Here is a 13,613-nt window from a genome sequence, read left to right as displayed (position 1 = left end):
GAATCTTGTGGCTGTTACACATGGGCGTCTGCTGAATGTTGGACATTGACTCAGGCTGAGCCCCCCTGCCCCAGCAGGTTCATTGCAGAAGAGGCCACAGCCTCCGGGGCCAAGTGTGTGCTCACCCCCAGCCCAACCTGGATCATCGACCCCATCGATGGCACCTGCAACTTCGTGCACAGGTGAGGAGGGGCTGGGAGTTTGCAGGCTCAGGGCTCCACGTGGTCCCTGGATTTTCTTTTCAATAACCTAAGTTTTGAAGACATAAAAGTACAGTAGGGGACTAGTCTTGTAAATGAAAGTCATATCTTGACTTTTTAAAAAACCTTTCCGTCAGGCAATGGTAGCACACAGAGGCAGGCGGATCTCTGAGTTCAGGGCCAACCTGGCCTATAGCTTAAGTTCCAGGACAGCAAGGACTGCACATAAAGAAATCCTGTCTTGGGGGTGGGGGGGGGGGGTCCATTTGTGACTCTAAAGAATTCGGAAGGAAATTTTGTCTTAAAAATATTTTTTGCCAAGCATGTTGGCAAATGTTTAATTCCAGTGCTTAGAGACAGAAATAGGTAGATCTCTGTGAGTTCCAGGCCAGCCAGAGCCATATGGTAAGACCCTGTCTCATTCATGTGTGTGCACATGTGCATGTATGGAGGTTTGGTAGTATGCACTTGTGTGTGTGTGTGTGTGTGTGTGTGTGTGTGTGTGTGTGCGTGTGCACGTGCGTGAATGTGTGCATGTGCGTGTGTGGAGATTTGGTGGCATGCATCTATAATCCCAACAGTTGAGAGCTGGAGGCAGGAGAGTCAGGGGCTCAAGGCCAGCTTGAGCTACACTGAGATCCCCCAACACACTTTTAAAGTATTTTTTGCTAGTACAGGCCTATAATCCAAAGGCCAAGATGGAATCACAAGTTTTTGAGACCTACTTTCCTTACTAATATTTACTTAAATATTTTACTATACTTTAAAACATAATTGCCTGTAGATGAAACTGCTGCTGTAAGGCGTTGCCCCTACAAAAGAGGTGGAGTCAGGAAAGGAGGCCTGAGTCTGAGGTACAGAGCCAGGATGAGCCAGTGAGATTTGAGTGTCACTCTCAGGAGCCAACACGTGACTGCAGACTGGGCTTATGGGAGTAGGACTGAAGGGCTGCCTAGAGGTCTCTGGCAGGGACAGGTATGGGAGCTTGTCCAAAGACCCACAAGTACAATAGGTGACGTGACTTCCACAGAGGGCAGGTGTTTTAACTGGCCATTCCCTGGAGTCGTTTATATGTTGCCAGCACTTCCTCACCCCCAGATCCACACTCACAGGTATGAGCTGCCTGGCTCTCTGCCCCTTGTTGGCCTCCATGCTGTGCTTACCTGCAAAGTAGTTCCGAGTACACATTAAGCATGACTGTGTAGTGACTGTTACCTTGAGAACTCAGCCGTCCATGAGCAAGGGGACCCTTCTGATGCTGTGTAGTAGTGCCATCTGCTGCTACCAGACTGTCACTTCACTAAAGCATAACCCCACGGTATGTTTTGCTGAGCGGGGTACCTCTCACTTCTGGCTTGTCATCCAGAGTACTCATAATAGGGGTGCAGTGTCCTATAGGGCATTCCCGCTAAGGGCCACGTGTTCATGTTAAGGTCTGCTATGGCTCTGCTGTCCTTCGGGTCTCTAGTACTTCCTGATCTGCAGCCCCCAGGGGAATTGGGCTGCAAAGAGTGTCCTGAGAAGCAGGCTCTAGAGTTGACCTGGAAGTCCCAGTATGTGAAGGCCACAGCTGCAGCCTGTGACCTGAGCCATCTGAAAGCCTGCAGTGCTGGGCCCACAGCCAGCATGGCTGAGGGAACGCTGTGAGGAGCCTGCCTAGGAAGCAAGGAGGCTTGGCCTTGCCCTTCGGGGTTTCTGCACAGGATTCTGCTCATGGTCCCACTTGGTATTTTTCCCTGTGAGTTAACAGCACTTGGTCTTTCCTTGCCCCCTTCCTGTTTTTTAAACTCCTATGATCTTAACACAAAGGACAGATTATTTGGAGACCCAGCAACAAACCGAGAAAACTAAAACCACAGCTCTAAAATAAAACCGTCTCTCTACCACTGACTCGCCCTGCTGTTGCCTGCTTGGGAGCTCAGGCAGGAGACAGGATGGGGGTGTTAGCACTACTGAAAGGCTGCATCTGTGTGGTGGCTGCGGTCCAGCGTCTGTGACGTCATCTACTGGGTCCTCCACATGCATTCTCAAATAGGGGCTGGCCTTTTTCAAAGTCTCTACCTGCGTAGGCTGCTGAGAGCCAGCAGTGTGGTTATTGAAACCATCCCTAGTTAGTATTATGTGGTCATTGTTACATTGTATCAGCTTTACCTCGGCAGAGCCCAGCTGTTGCTTTAAGTTAGCTGTCTCACAGCACGGCTAGCTAAGGCTGTTTATGTTGGAGGCCGTGGGTGAAACTGGAAAGTCATTTTGAAAGTCAAACCCAGCCAGAGCGCAGGAAGGTCCTTGTGTGCTGGATGGGAGCCTTCCCACAGCCACACACACAGCTTCTGAGAACTGTGTCCCTACATTATGTGCAACCCCTGCTGTTGTCTTCCCTTGCAGATTCCCTACTGTGGCAGTCAGCATCGGATTTGCTGTTCACCAGGAGGTAACGTAACCCTCCTTGTTTGGTTTCAACCTCTGCATTGTTCTTTGGCATGTACCTTAACCGTGACCAGTGCATCCAAGTATGTATTTTTCAAATCCAAGAAAATAAAGAGCCACAGAAGATTTTTTGTAGGGGTGTTGGTTTTGGGCTTATCTCCCCGGCTCTTGTTAATGCTGTGATCTAGTCCTAGCTGCTGTGCAAAACGATGTTCTGAGCAGATGGTCAGAACGAGTCTCCATCTGACCCCGAGAGCGTGTGATCTCGTCACAAACAAGGGAGCTCCTATTTTTGGATGACATTTTTAATCTCACTATTCTATTCTTCTTTCCCTCCTGGCTATTAGTATGAGAACGTGGCCTTATCAGGATTCCCAGAGACTTTCTGAACTAAACCATAGCATGAGACCTGAAGGAAAGGCAGGGGCTGAAGGCTCGTGCAGGAACCGGGCGAGAGCTTTAATTCCTTGTAGTAGCATGAACAGAGTTGGGGGCCTCCATGTCTTCTACAACTGCCCCTCTTCAGAACAACATAGCGTTGACATCTTCATTATCACCATATGTTTCCCTCATGAGAACAAGAGTTTGCTCATACCTCAAAGCCTTTTTGGTGTAGGTCAGTAAAAATTTGAATATTGCCAGTTAGGTAAGGGATTGATGAGCCATAACTTTTTCTGTTCGGTGTTGTCACGAAGACTAGCAAGGGGTATCTAGAAAGTATCGCTGGAGAGCCACACACTGTTGGGAAGTCCCCTCCGGCAATCAAGCCTGTCCTGTAGGCTGGGTACCCGTTTCTGAGTGGCTCAGCTTACCTCAGGGATACCAGAGACTCAGTTAAAACATCCTAAAGATGGGCATGCAGGTCCTGACACCACGCCCGGGGCGTATTAACTCCAGGTGGTGAAGGTGGGTGGGAAAGGAGAGCAGTGCTTGAGTGGGAGGCTCGTCACGTCCACTTGTTGGGGGGTTTTGTCTAATTTGTCACTGTTGATTCTGCCTGCACAGGGACCCTCTCTGGGCAGTAACTGTGCTCCCTGGGGCTGTCCATGGGTTCCTGGTTCCGTTACCTCAATGGATGTGTGCTCAGCTCTTCATACACCAGCAACCTGGAGAAAACTTAAGCTGGTTTTTTTCCCCCCAGGGGAAGGAAAGGTAGAGGGCGATGAGAGAGGGGCCATTCTAAAGATTGAAACTTTCAATACTTTATTGTGATAACTTTTATAGTTTTATTAGTACTTATACAGTTTTAACACGTTCATCTAAGGAACGGCTTGCTTTCATGTCCAGGTTTCATTTGAAGCCGACTTTTCTCCATTCCCTTTTGGAAGGCGGTTTCTCTCCCATTGTCACGGTTCTGGTTCCAGCTCTAAGAGGAGCCTTCATTTTTAGACCGCTGTTACTTCCATGTCAAGGAGTGACGTGCGTCCATTTTCTTCCCGCCCCTTATAGCTGGAATTCGGAGTGATTCACCACTGCACAGAAGAGCGGCTGTACACCGGCAGGAGGGGCCAGGGTGCCTTCTGCAACGGCCAGCGGCTCCAGGTCTCCAGGGAGACAGGTGGGGTTCATTCAGCTCCTCTCAGGTTGTTTCGGATAGAGATGGTGAATGGGAGGCGCCCAGTGTCACCGTTACACAGATGGTGGTGGCGAGAATGCAGAGAGTTCTAGCTCTTTTTAGGGGCGCCACGGCCCTAGTGGTCCATTTAGTGCCAATGCCTGAGTGGTCAGGAGCTTTGAATTCGTTATTACCTCCCCTTGTATCTGTCATATTTAAAGTGGCAATTACTGGTTACAGTTTGTTCTGGTGGGACTAAGAGAGTAGCCAAGAGGACCAGCAGAGCATCCGGGCACAGCTCAGCGGTACCCATGGCCACAGCCATTCACATTTGCTCTCTGACCTGGGTGTTAGAAGGGTGAGCGTGGTGGGGATGAGCTGTGTAGAGAGGCAGTGTTTGCACGTGCCTCGGGCCTACCACCAAGATTGTGGCTGTCCATGGAGAGGCTCAAGGACATTGTTCGCTTGTGGGAGCTAAACCGTGGGAACTGCCCGCCATTAACAGTGTGCCAGCGGGGGCTCTCCGTCCTCCCTTTTGTCCCACAGTGACTAAACTAGTATCTTTTTTGCCTATAGGATAGGTAGGATGGGCAACAGAGAAATGCCAGGATTTTCATGTATGTTGGTGAGGTGGAGACCTGGCAGTGTGCAGATTCAGAGAAGAAAAAAAAGGAGCCTAGAAGAGAAACAGCTGTGGGAGAGGTAGACTTTAAAACCCCTGCACGAACACGTAATTGAGTCTGGAAAGGCAACGAGAGCTCAGGATGAAGCTGGTGGTGGAGTATCTGCCTGGCATGCCCTAGTTTGCTCTGCAGCTCAGGACAGGACATGGGCAGCAATCACGGCCTCGGCTCTTGTCTGTCTGAGTGTCAGAGGCTGTATATCATAAAGAGCCCCAAAGTCAGTCTCTGCTTTCTGTTTGCTGATCCTGGCATCGGTCCCAAGATGACAGCACTTGGCTCCCAGCCTGTCTGCCGCCTTTCACGGCCTCTTCCCTGTGCCCGTTGCTGGTTTATCTTAGCAGTTCCTTCCCATGTCACTGTTTCTCTATTTCCCCACTGCTTCATCCTCCCTAGTTAACGCTGGTATCCCTGACCAGCCGCGTTACCATCAGGGGCCGCACGAGCCTGCCTGTGAGGAGCTGACTGACTGGCTGCGTGAAGGCGCTGTGTGTGATTGTGCTCATAGGCCTTTGGGGAGAGAGGCTGGGAGAGCGTGCGTGGACCAGAGCAAAGGGAGTGGAACTCACAGAGAGCCTGTTGCATCCCTTCAGGACGATTGGCCAGTCAGTGGGCCAGAAAGAGTACCTGCCCCATTTCTCCTTCTGCCAGTATTTAGTTTGGCTCTGGAGTGGTTTTAGTTCCAGCCATGCTGGCAAAAGGCATCCGTCCAAGCCTAGCTGGGAAATGCAGGGCGAGGAAGCTGATCATTAAACATGCCTGGGTGAACTTTGCTCCAGATTTCATTTGATATGACACTGAACTATTCACACACCCACTTCCTGGTTGGCTGCCTTCACAGTTCGTCCGGTGCTGACTGCAGGCTCTGAGAGACCCACCCACCTCTGCTCGGGTACCTCCTAACCCCGCAAAGGGGAGACTTGGGCTGGCTTCCACATTACTGGGTAGAAAGAAGCCTGTCCCTAAAACTTCTGTCCCCACTGGTCACTCACCTCCCTTCTGCCACCGCCACACTGTGCCCTCACCTCGGCAAAGCACGTTTGTGACTACACGTCCAGTGTGCCATTCTCAGCTCTGGCAGGGATGTCAGAATGTTCTGGGCAGTACATAGGCCAACGACCCCTGAGGCTATGCCTGGAGCAAGTCAGGTAACCTCTCAGAACCCAAGCTGGCATGCTCAAAAACAGCTTCAGGTGGAAGATAGAGTGCGTTGGGCATGATTTTAGAGGACTTTAATCCCAGTTCTTAGGGAATGTGGGGGAGGTGGGGCAGAAAGAGTTGGATCTCTGTAAGTTCAAGGCCATCCTGGTTTGCAGGACAAATTGCAGGACTACCAGAGCTATGTAATAGAGAGAATCTATCCTTTTTTTTTTTTAAGCTGTGATTGTTAGTAGCAGAGATGTGGTAGTGTATGCCTGTAATCCAGCGCTTGGGAGGTGGAACAGGAGGTCTGAAGTCTTTAGCTCTTGGGAAAGATGCAAGTTTTCCAAAGTTGTCTTTTGTTTTGATGTTTGAAATGGGCTCTCCTGATGAAGGCCAGACCTGCCAGCAGCCCTTCCACCTCTCCCTCCTCCATGCTGGATCACAGGCATGTACTACCACGCCCGACACAAGCTCTCCCAGATGCTAAGCTCCACTTGGATTTAACCTGATGTTGTTGACCATTGGTACTTTCACTTTTTCTTTTTCACTTCCAAATACTCAAGTCATAATAATTTTAGTTTATCAAAATCTTCTGATAGCTGGGCTTGGAGGCGCACACCTTTGATCCCAGCTCTAGGGAGACAGAGGCAGGACAGATCTCTGAGTTCGAGAACAGCATGGTCTACAAAGTGAATTTCCAGACAGCCAGAGACACACAGAAAAATCCTGTCTCAAGAAACCAAAAAGAAAAAAGAAGAAGAAGAAAAGAAAGAAGGAAGGAAGGAAGGAAGAAAAATTAAACCATGTCTTTATGGGAACTAGGAAGATAGCTCAGTGGTTAAGAGCTCTGAGTGTTCTTCCAGAGGACCCAGGTTCAGTTCCCAGCACCCACATGGCAGCTCACAGCTCCCAGTTCTAGGGGATCCAGTGCCCTCATACAGACATACATGGAGGCAAAACCCCAATGCAAATGAAATAAAAATGTGGGGTTTTTTTTTAATCTTTAAAAAAAAAAATCCTCAGGCTGCTTGCCTCCTTACTGTAAAGTTTACTTCCAAAGAAAAATCTTATAGTTCAAGATTTAATGCATTTGCTAACGTTCACAGCTTCATGACTGTGAAGGACACTGGCTGTTCTACTGTGTGTGACAGGAGAACTCCATGTCTAATAGCGCCAGCTGGGATGGGGAGGCTGTGGGCGACTTTGGGGACCCCCACCTCCCGTGTTTGCTGCTGGCAGCTGAGTGCACCAGGCAGCCTAGCGAAGAGGACAGCCTTACCCCGACTTAACTGGCGATGCTAATGGAGCAGCCGGTGGGAAGCCATGGGAGCCACACTTTGAGAGTAGAAGCCTAGTTGACCCCTCAGGGCGGGTTCATGAGAACAGGGTCATCGGACTTCCTTGTGTTCAGTGCAGCTAATCATGGGCCTTTTACTTGTAAGTTTGTTTTTCTAGCAGTAAGATCCAAGGCAAGTAGATTCGCCTCTACGGTGTCGAATGTCTAAAATGTCCCCCTTGTGTGCCGACGCAGAGCGTGTTGGTGAAAGTGAATAGTTCAAAAATGGATTTATTTTTAAGGCAGGATCCCACTGTGCAACCTAGTCTGGCCTGAAACCCCGCCTTCCTGCCTCTCCCTTCTGAATGCTGAGGTTACAGAAGTGCCATCATACCTGGTGACAGTTTAATTTTCTTCTTCTTGTAAGGTACTTTGGTTTTCTTCCTAGGGGTACCTTTTTAGTGTTTTGTTCATTTAAAAGGGGTTTTGTGGGGTGTTTTTTGTTTGTTTCGTCTCTAGACTACAGTAATTTTTTTTGAAGTAGACTTCAGAGCTGAGTCTGTTTTCCTGGTGACATGGTTCTTTGAATATTTCACCTCTTTTTACTTCAGAAAAAAAGTATTCTTGAATTGTAATTGTTAGTATTTTTTTTCTTAACACAGGTACTTTGCGTTCTGTCTTGGGGCATCTATTTTTTTTTAATATTTATTTATTTATTATGTATACAATATTCTGTCTGCAGACCAGAAGAGGACACCAGACTTCATTACAGATGGTTGTGAGCCAACATGTGGTTGCCAGGAATTGAACTCAGAACCTTTGGAAGAGCAGGCAATGCTCTTAACTGCTGAGCCATCTCTCCAGCCCCTTGGGGCATTTATTATAGGGAATTGGTGTCCCTTTCCTCACGAATCTGTTACAAGCAGATGCCTTCCTGATCCAGAAGAGGGCGTCTAGTCTCCTGAAGCTGGAGTAACAAGTGGTTTGAGCCATCCAGTGTGGGTGCTGGGAACCAAACTCTGGTCCTCTGCAAGAGCAGGAAGTTTAGCCCCAGGGCTGCCCTCTAGCTCTGGTTTATGTTCTTTTTGTTCATGATCTGAAATCGTTTCCATTTTTTCCCCCAAGCTCTGTGCCCTCTAATTTTGAGTTTTTGCTGTTTTTTTTATGCTGTCTGTCTTTCACACCATTTCTATTCTATGGGCGGGTTTTTAAGTGTCCTTTTATTGACTGTCGAGGTGGGGTTCTGTTCTTTTCGCTTACCCCTGTATAGCTGTGTGTAGAGTTCCCCCTGGTTTGCTGTAGTTCTAAAGCTAGAGCCTGCCTGTATAGACAGGAGTGAGAGGATGTGGAGGGTGGGAAGGCTTCTTGGTGGTATGTTTCACAGAACAAGGCCTGCCAAGTAAAGTAACATGGTAGAGGCTGTTCCCCCTAGGCGTGAAGTCGCTGTGATTTCTACCAGAGCGCCCCGTGTACTCCATCCTGCCTGCCGTGGGACCTGTTGAGGTGGGGACCAGTTTGCACATGTGACACAGGGACAGGTTGCTCCTGACTTCCCCCAAAGTGAGTCTCAGTCATGCTCCTGACCCAGAAGCTAACTTTCAGCTCATGTTTGTCAGCCCATCACAAATCTGGGTCCTTGGTGTGAGCACTTATATGGCCCTGGAGTAAAGGCAGCCGTGAGTTTCCAGGTGTCCTCCCCTCTGTGTCCAGATCGCACCATGGATTCTAAGTCACCTCCATAGGAAGAGACCCACTCCTGTGACCAGAGAAGATAGAGGAAGTTCTTAAACCCTCATAGAAAGATGTATTTGAGGGGCTGGAGAGATGGCTCAGAGGTTAAGAGCAGTGACTGTTCTTCCAGAGTTCAATTCCCAGCAACCACATGGTGACTCACAACCATCTGTAATGAAATTCAGACGTGGAAGATTGCCAGTGTGGGATCACTTGACAGTGGCTGTCTTTATAAGCCACTGGGTTCTCCTGAGGTCCGTGTGCTCCTCTGTACAGTAAGGTGTCTCTGAAAGGAGACTGGGAAGTGCTTCTCAGAAGCCAGGGCAGGGCAGTGACAGTTTGAATTAGAGCAGGTTAGTTTCACCCTCTGCCCATCACAGCAAAGAGACACATGGAATTTGCCATTCTTGAGGGAGCCCAGATGAGGCCATCTGAACCCAGGCTCAGTGTTTGTGTTGACGGGAAATTCTTTCTTGCAGATCTCGCCAAGGCCTTGGTTCTGACAGAAATTGGGCCCAAACGTGACCCCGATACTCTGAAAGTATTCCTGAGCAACATGGAGCGGCTGCTGCACGCCAAGGCTCATGGGTACAGGTCCTCAGTCCCATAGCCAGTGGGTTGAAAGACAAATGTGCTCTTGGCTAAACACTCCCAAGGGATGTGAAGAGGTGGCACCGAGAGGTAGGACAGGAGGCCGCTGACACCAGGCCCAGAGAGGCGCACCAGGCGCCATCATCCACGGAGGAAACGATGGGTCCCGTGTCCTTCTAGTCTGTGCTGGAAAGCCAAGTAACTAAGCTTGGGTCCCTCGACCAATGAGTCTTAGAGGTCTTGAAGAATCTCTCAGTGGACTTGCTGTAGACCAGGGGTGTTTCTATTCCTATGACCAGATACTATGACTAAGGCAACTTATGGAAGACTTTATTGGGGTCTTACAGTTTTAGAGGTTTAGAATCCCATGATCATCATGGTGGGGAGCATGGCAGCAGGCAGGCATGGTCCTGGAGCAGCAGCTGAGAGCTCATATCTTGAGACAACAATCCCAAGGCAGAGAGAGATGGTTGGGGAAATGGCGTGTGGGCTTTTGAAACCTCAGAGCCAATTCGTCCTCCAACAAGGCCACACCTCCCGATCGTTTCCAAACAGTTCCACCAACTGGAGGCCAATTATATGTGCCGTGTGCACCTAGGGGCCGCTCTCTCTCACAATACCACAGTGTTCAGTCATTTGATGTTCTGTTAGGGTATCATATTTAGAAGCAGGTTGGGTCACCTTCCTACCGAGACAAATGTGGTCTATGGCCACCGGTTGGACATACCTGCTAGATAAACAGTGGTTTGGTTGGTTGGTTATTGATTGTTTATTGGATTTTTGAGATAGGGTTTCCCTGTGTGGTTTTGACTGTCCTAGAACTCACTCTGTAGACCAGGCTGACCCTGAACTCACAGGGATCCACCTGCCTCTGCCTCCCACTTGCGGGGATTAAAAGCATGCACCACCACCGCCCAGGTCTGTTGGTTATTTAATTCTTACATGTGCTTACGCCAAAATTACTTCATTGTCGCCTCCCCTTCATCTGTGGAGTAACCACCAGCCACTTGAAGGCCTACATGTAACCTTCTAATGTTGAGTAGAGTAAGCTTCAGGCCTCTGGCTGCGTTGGCCAGAGTTCACACTCAGGAGCCCCTGGTGACCAGGCTGAGTGGCACACTAACGCCATTGTGGAAAAGTTTATCTATCCAGGCCTGCACTCTGTGTCCAGAGCTTGCTGGCAGAATCCCTAGCGAAGGGTGAGGGGATGAGCATCGAGCATGCCATGCCAGGTGCCGTCTCGCTCACCCACATCGGTCCTTCCCTTCCCTGCAGGGTCCGAGTGATTGGAAGCTCCACCTTGGCGCTCTGCTACCTGGCCTCAGGCGCCGCTGATGCCTACTATCAGTTTGGCCTTCACTGCTGGGACCTGGCAGCTGCCACAGTCATCATTCGAGAAGCTGGTGGTATTGTGATAGACACCTCAGGTAAGCTCTACGGCCCCTGGCCACCCTCCCTACCAGAAGCCTGTGACACTAAATAGAGCGTACACAAGGTCCTCACCACATTGGATCCTTTCCCACTTCCTCTGGATTCTGCAGATGAGACTACACCAGGGTGCATGGCTAGCGGTGGCCAACCAGAGAGGGTCCTGCCTTTCCCATACCTGAGTTAAGGTCACTTGGCTAGTAACAGGAGTGACAGCATTCCACGTTCACACACCACTGACAGTTTCCATGTCTTCTCCCCAACAATGCAGTTAGTTGGTCGACAGAGCAGATACTTCCCCTAGAGCTGCAACCTGGAGTTGGGTCAGCCCAGTACCCAGGAGTTCTGCCCTGCTGCTTTTGTGCTGTGGAGTCTCAGTCGCTGGTCCTCTTGTTTAGAGCATATCTGAGCCCCATCCGAATCTGCCCAACCATTCAGACCTCAAAGCCCCCTCCCCTGAGTTCTGGCAGATTTTATTAGACTCATTTTTCCTTCTTGATTTTCATGTTAGTTTATCAGCGAAAATGCTGTGGCCCCACTTTTAGCTACTGGGTGCAGAAAGTGGATCTTCCGTAGTCTGGTTTCCACCTTCGTCCTTTTTTTCTTTTGAGAGGCTTGGGTCTCCTCACAGTGTATAAAAGCGAAGTTGGCAGGCCTTTGGCAGTGACCTGTACAGGACAGTCTTATACTAAAAAGTATCTCACACTCTGGGTTTTACCATTCAAGCACCCCAGACCTGAATCTGTGTGTTTGTCATCACCGGCTGTGACGGCTTGGGTAGGCAGGCTTGGTCCTCCCAGATTTACTAAGTCGGGGAAGCACTTCATCCCGCTGAGCCACAGCAGCCTGCCGTATGGTGAAATACAGACTTTCCACGCCCTGGTCTCACCTGGTTTCTCATTTCACACAACCATCATAATGCTAAGATGGGGCAGCCTTGGCCACATTCCCACTAGGGCAGAGTAGGTAGCAAGAGTCACCAGCCAGGTTCATTTCTTGGCTGCTTGTTGGATCCCAGCCCTGGGACTCTACCTCAGGCCTGTGAGCTATTTTTTCTCTGCACACATCTGTGAGAAGTTGCCGAACAAGACTGTTGTGCAAGCTCCCGTAACACAGTTGTCTGTGCTCCTGCTTTCCAGGTGGCCCCCTTGACCTCATGTCCTGTAGAGTCGTTGCTGCTGGCACCAGAGAGATGGCGGCGCTCATAGCTCAGGCCTTACAAACTATTAACTATGGACGGGATGATGAGAAGTGAGCCTCGCTCAGGATGAGGCTCGGAGGAGGCTGGAACTCAGCAGCTCCCTGGGAAAGAGCTGTCCCCGTGGTGAGGGCTTCACAAGGAACGTCTGCCGTAGCTCTCGCCGGGACTCGGTGCTTAGCTGATCTCTGTCTAATCTCATGTAGCCTTTTTCAGGTCGGTACAAGTTCTTTCATCGGAGCCAAACCCAGATCTCTTGTGAGGTGTGTGTGAGTCACGCAGTCTTGATTGTTTTTCCAGAACGTAAATCTCAGGTAGTAAAGCTTTAGAACTTGCTCTCAGGCCCTCCCCTGCCCACGCGGTAATACAGAATGCAATAAATCAGGATTACAGCGCCCTGCTCTTTGTTCCCCTCCGGCCTCTGGTTCTCAGGCTTCCTCAGTCCCCACGCTGTGCAGGCAAGTTACTGACGTCACCCCAGCCATGGCAACAATGAAAACATTTCCCCTAAATATCAGTCTCCTGATCTACGGGCTGATTTTAATTGTGCATATAGATCATCTTTAGCCATTTTTTTATACTGCCTTTAGCGGACCTTCAGGGAGTAAGTGTAAATTAAAATGATATATATAGAACCTTTGTTGAAGCCAACATGTATTCAAAGGTGGGGGGGTGAGAAACTGAAAAACAATACTAAAAAAAAAAATTTTCATTTTGGTTTTTCAAGACAGGGTTTCTCTGTGTAGCTTTGGAGCCTACGCTAGAACTCCTTCTGTAGGCCAGGCTGGCCTCAAACTCACAGAGATCCACTGCCTCTGCCTCCTGAGTGCTGGGATTAACGGTGTGTGCCACCTCTTGCCTGGCTCAATAATAAAATATTTTGTGACAGATTTTTTTTTAATCTTTTAGGAGTTGCAACTTTTTAAACAATGGAGTTTGGTTTTGGTTTTGGGGGGCTTTTTGTTTTGTTGGTTTGGTTTGGTTTGGTTTTGGTGTGGGGGTGGTACTGGGATAGAATTCAGGCTCTCGTGCACGTTAGACAGGCTTCCTACCACTGAGCTACATTGCAGCCCTAAGCACCAGAATTCTGGTTCTGGGTTAAGCTGTGACTCTAGACTGCTGCGTGACTGTAGGCATGGCCCAGGTGTCTCTGAAATATCTGTAAAAAAAAACCTCAGGGCAACAACAACAACAACAACAAAAATCCTCAGGGCCTTTTTCTGTCTTGTGAGCCTGGCCAGTTCCAAACATGCCATACCGTAGTTGCCGTCAGTGAGAGAGAGATGATGCTTTCCTTTTGTGCTAGAAAAAAACTTGTTCTTTTTTATTTGTTTATTGTTGTTGTTGTTTTTGAGACCGGGTTTTTCTGTGTTGCCCTGGCTGT

General features: G+C 49.3%; 1 protein-coding gene across 2 annotated transcripts in view; it reads left to right on the top strand.

Annotated features, from left to right (window-relative positions):
- The window catches only part of Impa2 (inositol monophosphatase 2), a 30,999-nt gene extending 17,880 nt beyond the window's left edge, over nucleotides 1-13,119 (top strand). Inside the window, exons 3-8 of one of the 2 annotated variants that reach the window (XM_048419116.3) lie at nucleotides 75-182; nucleotides 2,586-2,631; nucleotides 4,077-4,185; nucleotides 9,492-9,600; nucleotides 10,879-11,030; nucleotides 12,171-13,119. In XM_048419116.3, coding sequence (XP_048275073.1) covers nucleotides 75-182; nucleotides 2,586-2,631; nucleotides 4,077-4,185; nucleotides 9,492-9,600; nucleotides 10,879-11,030; nucleotides 12,171-12,286 — 640 coding nt within the window. In that variant the 3' untranslated portion in view covers nucleotides 12,287-13,119. The remainder of the gene's footprint in view (nucleotides 1-74; nucleotides 183-2,585; nucleotides 2,632-4,076; nucleotides 4,186-9,491; nucleotides 9,601-10,878; nucleotides 11,031-12,170) is intronic. The other variant, XM_048419117.3, reaches the window with a different exon arrangement.
- The last annotated feature ends 494 nt before the right edge of the window (nucleotides 13,120-13,613 follow it).

The sequence above is a fragment of the Myodes glareolus genome, chromosome 13 (assembly GCF_982192425.1).
Source record: "Myodes glareolus chromosome 13, mMyoGla1.1, whole genome shotgun sequence".
Classification (NCBI taxonomy): Eukaryota; Metazoa; Chordata; class Mammalia; order Rodentia; family Cricetidae; genus Myodes; species Myodes glareolus.
Note: the sequence above shows the minus strand (reverse complement) of the source record. Positions and strands in the feature narration are given on the sequence as shown.